This window comes from Prionailurus viverrinus, chromosome B4, assembly GCF_022837055.1.
Source record: "Prionailurus viverrinus isolate Anna chromosome B4, UM_Priviv_1.0, whole genome shotgun sequence".
Lineage (NCBI taxonomy): Eukaryota > Metazoa > Chordata > Mammalia > Carnivora > Felidae > Prionailurus > Prionailurus viverrinus.
The window spans coordinates 100,979,247-100,995,797 of NC_062567.1; the positions used below are offsets into that span (position 1 = coordinate 100,979,247).

General features: G+C 35.3%; 1 protein-coding gene and 1 pseudogene across 1 annotated transcript in view; both read left to right on the plus strand.

The window, feature by feature from the left end:
- PTPRQ (protein tyrosine phosphatase receptor type Q) overlaps positions 1-16,551 on the plus strand; it is a 204,133-nt gene that overhangs the window by 111,824 nt on the left and 75,758 nt on the right. The window contains exon 26 of the mRNA XM_047867339.1: positions 15,763-15,884. Coding sequence (XP_047723295.1) covers positions 15,763-15,884 — 122 coding nt within the window. The remainder of the gene's footprint in view (positions 1-15,762; positions 15,885-16,551) is intronic.
- Positions 16,283-16,383, plus strand: LOC125171421 (uncharacterized; annotated as a pseudogene).

The following is a 16,551-nucleotide window of genomic DNA, read 5'->3' on the forward strand; positions in this document are numbered from 1 at the left end:
TGTATATAAACCACAATTTCTTTATCCATTCATCAGTTGATGGACATTTAGGCTTTTTCCACAATTTGGCTATTGTTGAGAGTGCTGCTATAAACATTGGGGTACAAGTGCCCCTATGCATCAGTACTCCTGTATCCCTTGAGTAAATTCCTAGCAGTGCTACTGCTGGGTCATAGGGTAGGTCTATTTTTAATTTTTTGAGGAACCTCCACACTGTTTTCCAGAGTGGCTGCACCAATTTGCATTCCCACCAACAGTGCAAGAGTGTTACCGTTTCTCCACATCCTCTCCAGCATCTATAGTCTCATGATTTGTTCATTTTGGCCACTCTGACTGGCGTGAGGTGATATCTGAGTGTGGTTTTGATTTGTAGTTCCCTGATGAGGAGCGATGTTGAGCATCTTTTCATGGGCCTGTTGGCCATCTGAATGTCTTCTTTAGAGAAGTGTCTATTCATGTTTTTTGCCCATTTCTTCACTGGATTATTTGTTTTTTGGGTGTGGAGTTTGGTGAGCTCTTTATAGATTTTGGATACTAGCCCTTTGTCCGATATGTCATTTGCAAATATCTTTTCCCATTCCGTTGGTTGCCTTTTAGTTTTGTTGAGTGTTTCCTTTGCTGTGCAGAAGCTTTTTATCTTGATGAGGTCCCAATAGTTCATTTTTGCTTTTAATCCCCTTGCCTTTGGGGATGTGTCAAGTAAGAAATTGCTGCGGCTGAGGTCAGAGAGGTCTTTTCCTGCTTTCTCCTCTAGTGTTTTGATGGTTTCCTATCTCACATTCGGGTCCTTTATCCATTTTGAGTTTATTTTTGTGAATTGTGTAAGAAAGTGGTCTAGTTTCATTCTTCTGCATGTTGCTGTCCAGTTCTCCCAGCACCATTTGTTAAAGAGACTGTCTTTTTTCCACATTGGATATTCTTTCCTGCTTTGTCAAAGATGAGTTGGCCATATGTTTGTGGGTCTAGTTCTGGGGTTTCTATTCTATTCCATTGGTCTATGTGTCTGTTTTTGTGCCAATACCATGCTGTCTTGATGATGACAGCTTTGTAGTAGAGGCTAAAGTCTGGGATTGTGATGCCTCCTGCTTTGGTTCTCTTCTTCAAAATTACTTTGGCTATTCGGGGACTTTTGTGGTCCATACAAATTTTAGGATTGCTTGTTCTAGCTTCGAGAAGAATGCTGGTGCAATTTTGATTGGGATTGCATTGAATGTGTAGATAGCCTTGGGTAGTATTGACATTTTACAATATTTATTCTTCCAACCCATGAGCACGGAATGTTTTTCCATTTCTTTATATCTTCAATTTCCTTCATAAGCTTTCTATAGTTTTCAGCATACAGATCTTGTACATCTTTGGTTAGATTCATTCCTAGGTATTTTATGCTTCTTGGTGCAATTGTGAATGGGATCAGTTTCTTTATTTGTTTTTCTGTTGCTTCATTATTAGTGTATAAGAATGCAACTGATTTCTGTACATTGATTTTGTATCCTGCGACTTTGCTGAATTCATGTATCAGTTCTAGCAGACTTTTGGTGGAGTCTATCGGGTTCTCCATGTATATTATCATGTCATTGAAGCAGGCTGTTATAAGACAGTTGGGAATGGTGGAAGCTGTGACAAATTAACAGAATGTGCTGTCTAAAGTCTGATGAGTGTCCTATAAGCAGGCCGTGCTATCAGGACTTCTGATGTTCTCAGAGAAATGGGAAATTTAGGTTTTTTAAATGTGAAAACATTCCATTTCTTGCCTGTGATAATTATTTTTTAATATAAAATCATTTAGTTGTTCAAACTAAGCACATCAGTAGCCCAGGTCTGGCCCGTGGAAGCTAATTTGTAGCCTTTGGTTAAAATAGACGGTGTGCCTGTGCATCTGCTAACCCTGAGGATTCCCATCCTACTCCTTACAGTCATCTCACTCAGATAGTACCTGCTTTTGGGCACTACGGTGAGCCAGCAAGTGGGCTCTCCACATGCATCATCTCCTCATGCACTCCAGATATAAGGCTAGATGTTCAATTAGCATAGAATGACGATTAGCATGATTAATTCAGAATCTGGTAAATGAAACTGTAAAGTTGAGGTTTTAAAGAATCCCACATTCTTAATGTGCAAATTTAGGAATTTTTCCATTTGAATATCATTGCTTCTACCCTAGTTCCCCCTCCTCCTTACCCCCTTTTTATATCTATGACCCACTTACTGGCATTGAGTCATTTTCAATTTCCTACTAGTACATTTTGCTCATTTTGGTCTGAAAGAATAATGGTAAAGTGTTGCAAACTTTTCACAAGCAGTGTGAGGTTTTTTGTTTTTTTGTTTTTTTGTTTTTAAATAGCATTATTTTCCTAGTTTTACCAGGATGCCTTTCTTTGCCATTGGTGGTTCATTGGTTGGTTGGTTGATTAGTTCTTGATGCAGTGGAGAGTAATCATGGCTTTTCTTCATGCCAGCTTCCAGGTCTTTAATTGATGACTAATCCATAGAGTGCCTCTCTATGGAGCACTAATTTGTCTTTTATCCGGTATTTTTCTTCCCTCTGGATCTAGTATCTCATTGCTACAATTTGAATTCACCATTAGAGAATACTTAGGTATGAAGATGTTTGTCAATATATAAGTAGGTTTTCTATACTACTCCTATTCCCTTCCTCTTTTTTTTTTAATATGAAATATATTGTCAAATTGGTTTCCATACAACAGCCAGTGCTCATCCCAAAAGGTGCCCTCCTCAATACCCATCACCCACCCTCCCCTCCCTCCCACCCCCCATCAACCTTCAGTTTGTTCTCAGTTTTTAAGAGTCTCTTATGTTTTGGCTTCCTCCCTCTCTAATCTTTTTCTTTATGCTTGAGAGCTGATTTTCTACTTTGTTGTTTATCAATAGAATAAAAGAGTTTCCTATGTTAATTCCAGAGTATACATAGAGAATCGCCTTTCTACCATGGTAATTAAGAAAGAAAAGTAAAACGGGGCTCCTGGGTGGCTCAGTTGGTTAAGCGTCCAACTTCGGCTCAGGCCATGATCTTGCGGTTTGTGAGTTTGAGCCCCGCAGCAGGCTATGTGTTGGCAGCTCGCTCAGAGCCTTGAGCCTGCTTGGGATTCTGTCTCCCTTTCCTTCTGCCGGCCCCGCCTCCCTCACCGCTCCCCCCCCCCCCCCCACTAACACTCTGTCTCTGCCTCTGTCTCTCTCAAAAATAAATAAACATTAAAAAAAATTAAAGAAAGAAAAGTAAAAAGATTTATGTATTTCAGAATTTGTGATGACATGATTTTTCTTGGCATTTTCCAACTTACTAGCTTTTCATCTGAATATCTATATGTGTGTGTGAATAGGAAATTGTGTAAGTTACAAGAATGAGAATGAGTTAGTTACTTTTTTAGTCTCAGGAATAAAGAAGACATTTTTTCTAAATTTTATATATAAAGAAAAATATGGGACAATCAAATTTGGGTTGGTTTATTAAAACATATCATTATTTTGAACCTGTTGATTTTGAAAAGAAATAACTTCTAATCCAATTAACTAGAAAACAGAAATACATACATACTTAGAGATAAGAAAGTAGATAAAGCTAGGAATTTTAGTTGATTTTAATGTGTGTGTGTATATATTTAATTTATATACACGCATATCTGAATTTAATAATTATACAATGAAAGAAAAATTTTATTTATTATATTAAGCCCAGGAGACATAATCTGAGATTACATTTGATGTGAAAGACAAAAGACACTACATGTATTATTGCTAGATAATGTATATGGTGAACTAACATGTGATGTAAAAATAAAATAAAATAGTCAAGCAACAAAAATCTCGAAAAGTAGTAATGCTTTTTTAAGATAGAAAGTAAGTAAAGATTAGATATTTATTCTGAATATTAAAGATGAAAAACATTAAAGATATTTTGCAAACATAAAAAGTAACCTGAATGGAGAAAAATGATAATTTTAGTATTATATATCATTATTTTAAAAAGTGTTATGTTCTTTAATAATAGGGTATAAGAAGATAAAATGATTAAAATGAGTAATTTCTCTCAAGTTAAGAAAGACTAAACAACAATATAAATTAGTATAAATCACTATTTCAGATGTGACATTTGTAATGGCATCAAGTTGCACCCAAGCACTTAGTAATAAAACCTCATATCAAAACCTGGAGTTTCTTGATAAGGAGCTAGAAATTAATGGCTAGTTTGCTATCAACTTTTTCAAAATTGAATAACTCTAGACCACCCAGTCTGAATGATAAATATAAAATGTTCCAAAACGGCGTATAGAATAAGAAAATATGTAATATTAACTCTCTTTAAGCTCGTAAAGAAGAGCACCTAAATTGAAAATCCAGGAAGCAAAGTGAGAATTAACTTGGGTTACTTTCTGAATCTGAATCTACCACTGTAAACTAGAGTGAATAAAGGAAACAATATTCAGCCAACTCAAGCTAATATTTCTTTCTCCCACATACTCTGATCTAGATAATTGAAGCCAAATTACTTTTCTCCTTAAGTCATCTGTATAATAGCCATAACTCTCTACTTCATGCTGAGTGTGTATAGATACAAACATAATCACAAAAATTACAAATGACAGAAATATTTAACTTGAAACATTAAACTCTTGCAGATAATTTTACTCATCTTTTTTTTTTTCTTCTGATTAACCCTTATACTCAAAAGCAATTTGAGTTGTGTGTGTGGGAGGAATGTAGAATGAATGGAAAGCTGTTAAATATCTCCATGGTGCACAATAAGTACTTATAATGCTGAGGAAATGTACAACTTTAAAAGAGTGTGGGTGTGAAATTAGTATGGAATGAAATGGGACTCTCATAATGTGCATCTCCTATAGACCACCAGGACTGGAAGACAGCAAAAAAGGAAAATTCCTGGGGTAACACTTAGGTTGTGAAAACCACAGGATACCATACTCATGAGGAATTTTAACTACCCAAACATCTGTTAGGTTAAAAAAATTCAACAAAACATGCTTCATCAAAGAGGCTTCCAAGGAATGCAACTTTATGATCTAAAAAGAAGAAAAACCAAATAGAGGGCAAAATACTCCTTAACATTTTTAAAAATAAGAAGTGGTTACTGAGTTAATATATATTCAATTATTTTCCTTAATTTATTCTAAATGGTATAATGTACTTATAATGTGATAAGTGCTATCATAACAAAGGTAGGTATTATCCCTCCTATAAAGAAGCAATTACATAATGGCAAGAAGAGATGTTAGCCAAGAATAAATGGGAAAATATAATGCAAGACATAAAGAAGCCCATTTGGTGACAATGCATTTTTAGAATGGCTCTAACCTGCTGACACTAGAGGAAATGGATATAATTTATTCTAGACATGATGATTGTACTTCTGTGAAATTGTTAGATGCTGTTGAAAGTCTTCTCAGTTAGTTGCCTGAGACTCTCAAATGTGTAGTTCAAGAGGACATCTCTCTTCTAGACCTATGTTGAAGTTACTGGTATGACTGCTTACTTCCACACACATGTCAGACCCCATTATTACCATTGCCCCTGCCCCACTGCAAACCTTCCCTACATGTGTGTTCCCTGTTGCAGTGCATTGTACCATCGTTCACTTAATTGTTCAAGCCAGTCATCTAGGAATTATTCTTAATTCTTTCTAGCTATCCCTCACTCCCAAGTACATACCTGAGTCTTACTGAATTTACTTTCTGAGTATTTCTTAAATGTACTTTTCTCTGTTAAGAGTCTCTAAATCGAAACCCTTAAAATTCATTTCATAGAGGGACGACTGGGTGGCTCAGTCAGTTAAGCGTCTAACTCTTGGTTTTGGCTCGGGTCATGATCTCACAGTTCATGAGGTTGAGCCCCACATCATCAGGCTGTGTGCGAACCGTGCAGAACCTGCTTAGGATTCCCTCTCTCTCTCTCCCTCCGTCTCTCTCTCAAAGTAAACAAATAAACTTAAAAAAATCATTTCCTAGATTATTACAAAAGTTATCTAAATGGTCTTTCTGGTCCCATTTTCTCTACCCTTTACCTGAATCTAGCTTTGGAATATACCTATCTGACCATGTTATCCCCCTGCTTAAAATCTTTGATAGTTTCCTATTTTACTGTTGTGTAAAAATCATACTTTTTAGTATGCTCTATAAGATCATCTATGTTTTTGCATTATATTCTCCATACATGCCTTGCTCTATCTCTTTTCTGCTCCAGAATCTTTGCTATTCTTTCTTACTATCCTGTCTTCTTTTTGGAGAGCAGCTTCTTTTCTTTAGGTTTCACACCAAACATGTCTTTTACAAAGCCTTCTATGAGTTCCTCTTTCCACTCACACATCTAAAAATTGTTTCTAAAGTATTGAACATATTGCTTCATAATTGTTTCTCTCTCTCTCTTTTGTGGAACTCTGAGCTCCTTAAAAGCAGAGATGACTAGGTGATTATGTTATATATATATGTTTCTACCCTCCATGCCTACTCAGTATCTAAGACTAAATGAGTATGGCATTTGGACTCAAGGAAGACATTTGACTTAATGTGCAAGTTTTTCAATGTCCAAAATCTCATTGCAAAGTAGTTCATATTAATTACTTTCTTCAATTTTTTTTGGTCTATAACTTGTCTTTCAAATACTTGCATGGTTATAGCCAAAATTAAAATTCTTCTAGTCACTGTCCATGTTTAACATGTTCAGCTTCTTTTATTTCACAAAACCAGTCTATTTTATATTGCTGATACTGTTTTTATTTTAACTTTTATTAATATAGGGAGTATGATAACTGCATGTAGGAAAGAAATATGCATTTAATAAATTGAGAAATATTTCAAACAATAAAGGAAAATAATGCATTCCTATTTTAGAAGCACTAACAGTATCTAAACAATTAACTGAGGTACTAAAGTTAATGAATTTGTATAGTAAGGTGGGATCATAAGAGATTGATAGTCCGTGAAGAAAACAGAGGAGAATAATGTCTAAATTTGGGCTGCTAAGTATGATTACAAAGAAAGGATATTTGAGTGAAATCATAATTTAAAGGTAATAATAGTGAGCATATAAAATTAAAGAATTTAATAGAACATCCCACTATGTATTTAACTCAGAAGGGCTTTTGGTAGGTTATTAAGCAAGTTTTCAGAGTTTAAATAAAAATATTTTGAAATTCCATTACATAACTACATAGAATGTGTTTTTCAGCAAAATCAATAAAAATAAAAGGATTTTATAAAGATCATCAGTTATTTTTTAAATCATTAAGTTATCACAAGAAAAAATTGAGAAAAAATATCTTTCCCCTAAGTATAGCTAGCTGTATTTTATCCTTCAAATATTCAAATGAATTCTCTGACTTTCTCATCTCAAACTTCAAATCTCTTGTTGAATTATATTTATTTGGACTCTCCTGAGAATCTTTTTTCTCTTCGTTCAGAAAGAAGTGTGAAGTTAGGCTTAATTCTTTGTGGTTTTCAGTCATTAAGCTCAGTTCAGGTCTGCCTCAATACTAGGCCCTGGGTCAACAAAAATTCAGCTTCATTTTCTTCTACATTTACTAAGAAAGTTGGGAGAACTCTGATTTGACTATTTAAAACTCCCAAATCTGAAAAGACCATATAATTGCTATACCTAGTAGTTTAGGGCACTTTTTGGTTGGGCCCAGTAACTGAATTGAGAGCCCTTGGCTGGGTGGTTAAGAAAAATGACAACAGCTTATCAAGTGTTTGTTCTGTGCTGGTTCTGTTCTAAGAACTTTACACACATTGGTTCATTCATGAATTTCAGTTATTTCTAGGGTAGAGTCTGTGCTCTTAGATCTTAACTAGGACTTGGGTAAAGCCTCCTGATGACATGAAAGTACCACAAAAAAAGAAGCAGAGGGGTGCTAAGTAGGATTACAGAGAAAAGATATTCAAGTGAAATCATAATTTAAAGGAAATAATAGTAGGCATATAAAATTAAGCTGTTTACGAAAGCTTCCAACTCCATATTTAATGTCAAAAAAAAGTTTGCCAAACCTTAAACAAATTTTCCAGAATATAAATAAAAATATTTTGAAATCTCATTTGCATAAGCAAATGCAATGTCTTTTTCAGCAAAATAACTAAGGCAAACAGTGAAAAGAAATTTTAAGGATTATCACTATGTGATATTATTAACTTTGACAACTGGGACTAAAACAGACCTGGAGATATTATACAAGCTTCTAGTGTATAATGCAACTATTTCTATTCCCAAACACATTGGATGGGACTTTTCTTTACACTTTTAGTTTCTGTCTCTTTACTGATACACCTGATAGTTATTTTACCCTGATTATACCTGCATACAATGAAGGGAAGGAGGAAATAGGAACATTTATCCTGGCCCCAACCCTCCATCATGGTGATAGCCTCATCTGAATTATTCCAAGTGGTTCCTTCACGGAGCTTCAAGTTACTGTAGAACTGATGATGTTTTCTTACATTCTTATGCAACACGATGGCCTGTTATTACTCTAGGCACATTGGAAATGGGAGGGAGTGACAGTAGGGAGAAACCTCTTCATAGTTTTTCCAGAATAAATGGAAGGTAGGAGGAGACCACTTTGGGGAGTGTGTGTTGGCTGCATGCATATTTCCACATCTGTCACCACAAGATCCCCAACCCTCCACTGCTTCCTTAACTATCACAAAAGCAGTAATTTAATCCCTATCCAGCCTTCTGATTTCGTGAAGTCTGGGGTGTGACCGCAGAATGCTCTTTCCTAACAACTTCCCAGATAATATTGATGCTGCTTGTATGAGACCATATTTTGAGAACTGTTGTAAAAAGTTATTTTGTAGACGTAATGCTATTCTAGAAAAAGGTGTATTATCTGATCCTAAAAACAATAGTACTAATATTAGAATACTTTTATTCTTAACTGGTTTGGCTAGTATTAGAAGTGAGAGTTTTATGTATTTGGTATTTTTTTTCAACTTAAGCCAGATTGAAATGACTCAGAAAATTACTCATTACACATCACAGAATATGGTCATTCAATGAGGTCTAATACTACGGGCATCCATGAGTCATTCTCAGTATTCATCAAACAGTCTGATTAGACAGATTCTTAGGCTGATAATATTTGCCTTTGTGATGCTATCTTGCTGTTGGGAAATCTCACTATAAAACAAAATTAAGGTCTTGTGGAATGGTAGGAGATATTTTATACACCAGTCATAGTGTCCCATAGGAGGCAATGAGATCACCAGAGTTTAGAGAAGCATTAAACACCAAGAAAGGACAGCTGATTAGTGTAGTATTGTAACCAGTAGGATATGCCCTGAGATGCTCTTGGCCTGCATAAATATAGTCAATCTAATTGCTAAATTTCTTTAGGTCCCTTGATGAGCTGAATTATTTAAAATGTAAGGAATCTACTTAAACCATCCAATTAGATTTCCTCTAGTCCTGAGAGACATGTAAAACTTAAAGCTAATTTTTAAAGGCGTGCTAAGTCAAAGCGAACTCAGTCCCAGGGGCTAATACTTGTATATGCTGAGGAAGAATGGAGTCTCTCATTTATTGATGATGGTAAGTAGAAATCTGGTGGTCCACTGTACCAAATCCTGAAACCAAAATACCCTGAAGGGTAGGCCCTTAAAATAAACTTTTAGCTGAACTTAAATGATATACAATTTAAATCACATGTGTAGAGAGCTCTATATTTTCTGTCTTGTGAGTTGTCAAATCTTTTGTTTATATTTATTCTTTTAGGAAAGTCACTCTAGCATGGCACACTAAAAACTATACAGTATTTTCTACAACATTTTTCATCATTAAATTTTCAGGGATCTTGCAAAAGGCAAAGTTCTAACAAGTTTTTGAATGCGCTTATTCTGAAAGAATAGTATTAGACATACCAAAATATATGGTTCTTAATCAAACTGGCATATAGACTTAGGGGCATTAAAACTCTTATATGTACTAGCCAAAATGATGGTCTATCCAGACTCACCTTTCAGCTGACACACTTAGCACGGGGACACAGATGGATGGGAAAGATGACCCTGACCCACATAAGACCCACATTCCTGTGCAAGGATAGAAGCATGATAATCAGGAAATTATGGTTGTTAGTTACAGAAAATGCATTATTGTGAAAACCAGGGGAAAAGTGCTTATGAGAGGAAGTGATTGGATTATGGGGAATGAGAGAATAAAGATAGATCATTCCTACTGAGTAAATTGCTGTGATTTATAAGAGAAAGGGTATAGTGATATCTTGGCCCATTACTGACTAGATTCATTTCACAAACAATCCTAAATCAGAATGTGACAGTTTATGGAGAGACAAACAAAGTCTCCCAAAGATGCTTATACATTGCTAAGCTTTTAAAGTGGCATATTTTCAACTCTCTATGCCTTTAGGATTTAAACTTCCTTGGTTTTTGTGGTTGACATTTATAATTGTAATTTTGCATTCTCCCTTATGTGACTCTAATAATAGTTTACTTCACACTGAAATAAAGAGAAAAAAATACTGGTTATATTTTATTATGTATTTTTGGAATTTTGACAATTTCCAAAAGAATATTACCTAAAAGAAATTTCAAAATATTATATGCTTAGAAGTACACTATAATATTTGAGACACTATTAAAATAATTAGATGTTGTTTTTTAACAGACTTGAGCAATTTGGTTTTCTATTTATTTCTCTTAAATTACCTATGAATTAAATGAGTATCTTTAATTGCTTTATACAGATGAAATAAGTAATTAGTTACATATTATATTCATATAGTATGTTCCTATGCCAGTTTGGTTATGTATGTGTTTACTTTTTTTTTTTTGTTCAGATTTAGGAGTTCTTATCCCATTATATTCTAATCCTTCATGAATACAAATTGATATAATACATTCTAAGAGAAATTTTTCACACAGGATTCAACACTGGAAACACTTGTATAACAAAACAGGCAATTTCATCAAATTTACTGAAAACACAAATGCTGTTTAGAGTGATTATTTCTTTAAAAAGAGAAAAAATAAAATCTTTGGAAAAGTTCAAAAAGTGTCATTAAAGCACAGCTCAGTGAGGGGCTAAATATCTTGCGTTTTGACAATTATTGATTAGTGTATAGAACTGAAAATATTTAGTAGTGTGAGTGGTTAGTGTGTGCCATGAATGCTCTTTAAATGTCATTTTCCTCTCAGCTCTGCTTGGAGGAACAACACTCCCTGATGAGGGTTTGATTACTGGTATTTAAGGAACGATTGCAGGGTTGACATTTTACTATGGAAGACAAGAGTTGAAGCAAGGCCTCAGTACTGCTTTCTGAGCTGGTCTACAGACATTGTAGCTTGCAAGACTAGCCAAGGTTTCCCTTAGGAAATGGTTTTGGATCTGTCCTCACTCAAGACCCAAAAGATTCAAACTACCGAAAACAGGAGATGTAGACATATTTCCTTGGAAACATTTCCAAAGACAAGCTACTATCCACATAGTCACAGAAAATCCTCAGTAAACTGTGTGTGATGTCCGGGCAACAATAATGTGCCATCTTGCCTGCCTGCTAGAATGAGTTTGGTTTAAAGGTTAGTCGTGACAGCCATTGAATTGGTATACTTTATAGAGGTATATGAATTCGATTCTGGAGATAATATTTCCTCTTTTGATCTAATTAAATTTGACCCATCTTTCTGGTATGAGTTAGATACCAAGTGTCAAAATCTATAGGGCTCCTTTAGACTATGAAAATATAGTATGGCATTGTCTTTTTGTCAATGATAGCAGTTCTTACAAAGACCCTAGCACTGGTCTTAAAGGCCCTACACAAACCTGTCCCCATTTCCTCTCATACTCTCATTCTGACCTGGCTTCAGGATCACTGGAGTCCTTGTTATTCCTAGAACACACCAGGCAAAATCCTGCCTCAGCAACTTAGCATTAGCTATACTCTTGTCTGTGACACTCTTACTTCAAACATTCTCATGCTTCTTTACCTCCTTCAAACCTTTGTTTTAATGTTAACCTGCTTAGAGAGGCATACCCTGACCACCATATTTAAAAGTAACTCCCATCCTCATCCCCATTCTTATTACCCTGCTTCATTTTTTATCATAGTGAATATCATTTCTTAGCATGGTATATAATTTACTTAAATATCATTTGTCTCCCTCCACTAAAATAGAGGTTCTATGAATTTTCATCTCCTTGATTTTCTTCTCTATCACTGGCACTTCAGAAATGCCCGCCGTGTAGTAGGTGTTCAATAAATAGTTCTTCAGTGAAGAATAGCCGTTACATTCTAGACGCTCTACATGGATAGGTCCACAATTACTTCCATCACTTTTATAGGCTTTGTGTCTTCCCAGTGTCTGGCACACAGAAGGTGCTCAATCGATATTTGTTAGTTGGATGAATGTATACATTTCATCCAAAAGCCAGCAAAGCATTTGGGAATAAATAAAGAGAAAAAGAACCTAAAATATGTTCCTAAAATGGTATACTTTAAATTTGTTGGCTGTGAGTAAATTGCTCCTTTCCACAATGCTTCTTACAGACCTGGAAGGCAGGTTGTGCAAGAAGATTAATAAATGTTAAATAATAAAAACAATTATTAATTAGTGGTTGTCTTAATAAATTTGTACTTCTAGCTTATCCCCTTTCACAGAGTCAAAAGCAGAGGATAGGTCATTAAAACCTGCAAATCATCTAACATTTTCAAAGCGGATTTCTCCATGAGGAAAGTGTGCACTAGTGATCAGTAATGGTATACCTTGCCCTGAAGCCTATCCACTCCTCGTTTAACATTGTGAATAAAGAGATTCAGGGATGCTGTTTGTTACATTGCTGCTTGTTAAGGTGGGCATAATATTTCTAAGGAATATCCAGCTTGGAAAAGAAAGAGGGTTGCCACTTTTAAAGATGAAATATGTTATTCTGTTAGGGCATCCAAAAACAATTATGCAGGTGGCAGGAGAGCTCTCAGCTCTCATTTGTTATGTGTAATTATCTAAATGAATTATGCTACAATTTGAGGCACTTTTCAGAAATCTAGGATCATAAAATTAAAAGTAATGAAGTCTGAAGATCTCAGAATATACAGGTGTGTTAGTGCTGGGATTCCATGATCTCTCCACATTAGTTACCGGAGAAATCACGTTCCCAATCCTGTTATCATTATTGGCGCCTTGTAGCTCATCACATCTCGGAATCCTGAAGCATCCCCTTTTCACTCTCTCTCCTGGATGCCTCCTTGGGCCATATGGACTAGATCTCTGAGTCACTGTTCAGAGAGTCAATGTTGCACAAGGATCAGAAAAGATACATGTAGGAAGGATATGTTTGGCATTTTCCCACAGAAACTTCCCTATAAAGGTTTGCTATGGTTGCTAGATTCCTCTGTTGTTATATCTGAATACTGTTTTAAAATATTTTAATGCTACTACTAAAATGTATTTTTGTGGGCTGAGTCAGGTACCTAAATTCCACACATAATCTCTCTCTTGGAAGCATATTCTAAGTGCTAATAAAACATTCATAGTTTAAAGAATTGCCACTATTAACATTTTAAATAACTATCTGATACTGAAATACACCTTTTGGCTCTCTTCAGAGCATATGACTCACGTGAACCAGATATCCTTGCCATGTTTATGCTATCCTGATTTGTAAGGAATTATCTGAAATGTAAAAACAAAAACAAAAACAAAACTTTTCCATCCTGGTCCTGTCTTCTAGGCTTATCCTTCAAACCGTCAGTGAGGCATTTCAGTCCTTGTGAATGACTGACTCAAAGAGTACAAATAGAAAATTATTATCTCCTTCCATAGTCTTGTCCCTACCAAAACCATTATCTGTTCCTGAATATGCTGATGGTGTGAATTCTATGAGCATTCTCCTGATTAACATGGGAATTAGCTTTTGCTACATATTCTGTGTCTGTTTTTACCCACATATAATCAGCCTCAAGTTAAAACAAATTTTTTTAATTAAATTTTCTAAATAGCTCCAGGATTCATCTCTTCCTATCTATGCCTAGTGCCACTATCCTAATTTAGGATCTCATCCCATTTCACCTGGCTTTTTGGAAATAGCCTCTCTGGGCTCAGCGCTTCAGAGCACTTACCTTTTTCATAGCTACCTGAGTTTTCTTCCTAAATCACTAGAAAAATCATTCCTTTTTCCAAAAGTTTCAATGACAATCTATTATTTAAAGAATGAGCTTCAAATTTATTGTAATAACCTGTCTTAGTTCCCAAAGGACTACTTGAGGTTTGTTCCCTGCTATATTGCTCCACGAACACCAGTCTCTCTATAATAATCTGTATTCCTTGAATTTAGGGATTCTGAATCTTTTTTGTACCATAGATTCCTTCAGCAGTCTGACGAAGTGTGTGGACCCCTTCCTAGGATAAATTTTGAATGTATAAAATAATAAACATAAGATTACCAAGGAAAGCAATTATACAGTGATAAAATTCTGTCTGTGGACCCTGCTGTTTATGTCTTTGTGGCTTTGGCTGTGATCCTTTTAGCAAAGAAGTGCCCCTAAACCTGCTCCTCTGATTATTGAAATCCTTCTCATCTTTCAAAGCCTATTCAATTCCCATCTCCTCTGTGCAACTTTACCTAGACTCCCTCCTCCATCTATAGTCACCACTTCACCCTTTGCCCTCTCATAGTCGATTCTTTGTATTTCTAGTCTTTATCTTAACTTTGCCCTTTATTATAATACATTGTACTAATTGACAATGATGGGCCAAATAGTAAACTAACTGGCCACTTTCACACATTTTGACTTCATGGTTCTTTTACAACGCTGTGAAATATGCATCTGAAGAGGAAACTGAGGTCCAGAAATTTTGTTGTTTGACCAAGATAACACACAGTTTTGCTCTTATAAGTTATTCGAGGAAACGTATGTTTTAACTTCTTCTTTTATACCTTCTCAGGATCTGTGGAATAATATTTGTTCAGTAATGTTTGCTCCTGTGGATTTAAAAATCAGAAATACTGTGAAATACTTATCTCCCAACATTTAATGTGCTAAGAATTGACAAGAGGCCGTAGGAGGCCAGAGATACGCACAACAGTGTGCCTAGTTCAACGCATGTCCCATCAAGTGCGACTTAAATCCTTCTTAACCCTCCTAGTTCCTAGCGGTTTCGCAAACTGAAAATTTATACAAGGGTTTTCGGTAGTCAGTACCTTAAAATATTATCTCTTGTTTTGCACTCGTGATTAAAAAAAAAGCAACGGTAATACAAATAGAACAAATTAAAGAATTTGTTTGGAATCATAATGAATGCAGGAAATGTTTACATTTGTGATAATATCATTGGTATAACCTATTTCCTATGTTTCTCCCTCAGTGAAAACAATAAAAGCAACCCAATTTTAAATATAATTCCCTTGTGCCAGTTTCACTTTTCTGTAGCCAAACATGTTTCTGCAGGTTTTCCTAAAACGATATTCTTAAGCAATCTATTTTTAAATAAAAACTTTTATTCGAAAAGATTTATTTTGCAATAGTAAGACTTACATGTCAAAGTATTGTTTTGAGTTCAAAAATCATATATTTATGATCATTTATCTCTCACGTGGAAGTTTATGTATAGTAATTATATTGCAAGAAATTACTTCTTTCAATTTGCCAACGCCTTTAACATGCTGTGAACTACAAAATAATGTATAATTAATTCATTAAAACTATCCTTTTTTCCTGGCCTTTTCTATTATTGTAGCAAATACTAACTCACATGTCTCAGGGTAATTGATTTTCTATTTCTATAGCTCCAGATGGTCCTCCTGAAAATGTGTATGTGGTAGCAACATCACCTTTTAGCATCAACATCAGCTGGAGTGAACCTGCTACCATTACTGGACCAACATTCTATCTGATTGATGTCAAATCGGTAAGGCATGTCTTACCTTCTGCAAAAGGCGGTATAAAGAATGATTAGGAATATACATTTTGGCATCAGACTATTTGAATTGTAATTCTAGCTCTGTTAGACCCTAAACGCATACTGAAGCATATACCTAGGCAAACACCCTGTGTGTACTTCACTATACACATCTGTAAAATAAAGATTAATAATGGTACCCAGGGTGCAAAGATTTTTGTCAGGACTATATTAGAAAATATGCATAAAGAACTTTAAACATCGTCAGACACATAGTAAGGATCCAAAAGTGTACATAAAGTATGATTAGAATGATTAGCATTATGTTTATCCTCTGGCTATAGATGATGTATATAAACAGTCATTAAATTAATAATACATTGGTTTAAAATACAGTGAAAACATACTTGCTTCAGCAGCGTATGCACTAAAATTGTAATGATGCAGAAAATTAGCAGGGCCCTTTTGCAAGAGTGACATGCAAATTTATGAAGCGTTCCATATTAAAAAAAAATACAGGGGCGTCTGGGTGGGTCAGTCGGTTAAGCGTCCAACTTTGGCTCAGGTCATGATCTCATGGTTCGTGGGTTCGAGCCCCACATCGGGCTCTGTGCTACCAGCTCAGAGCTGGAGCCTGCTTCGGATTCTGTGTCTCCCTCTCTCTCTGCCCCTTTTC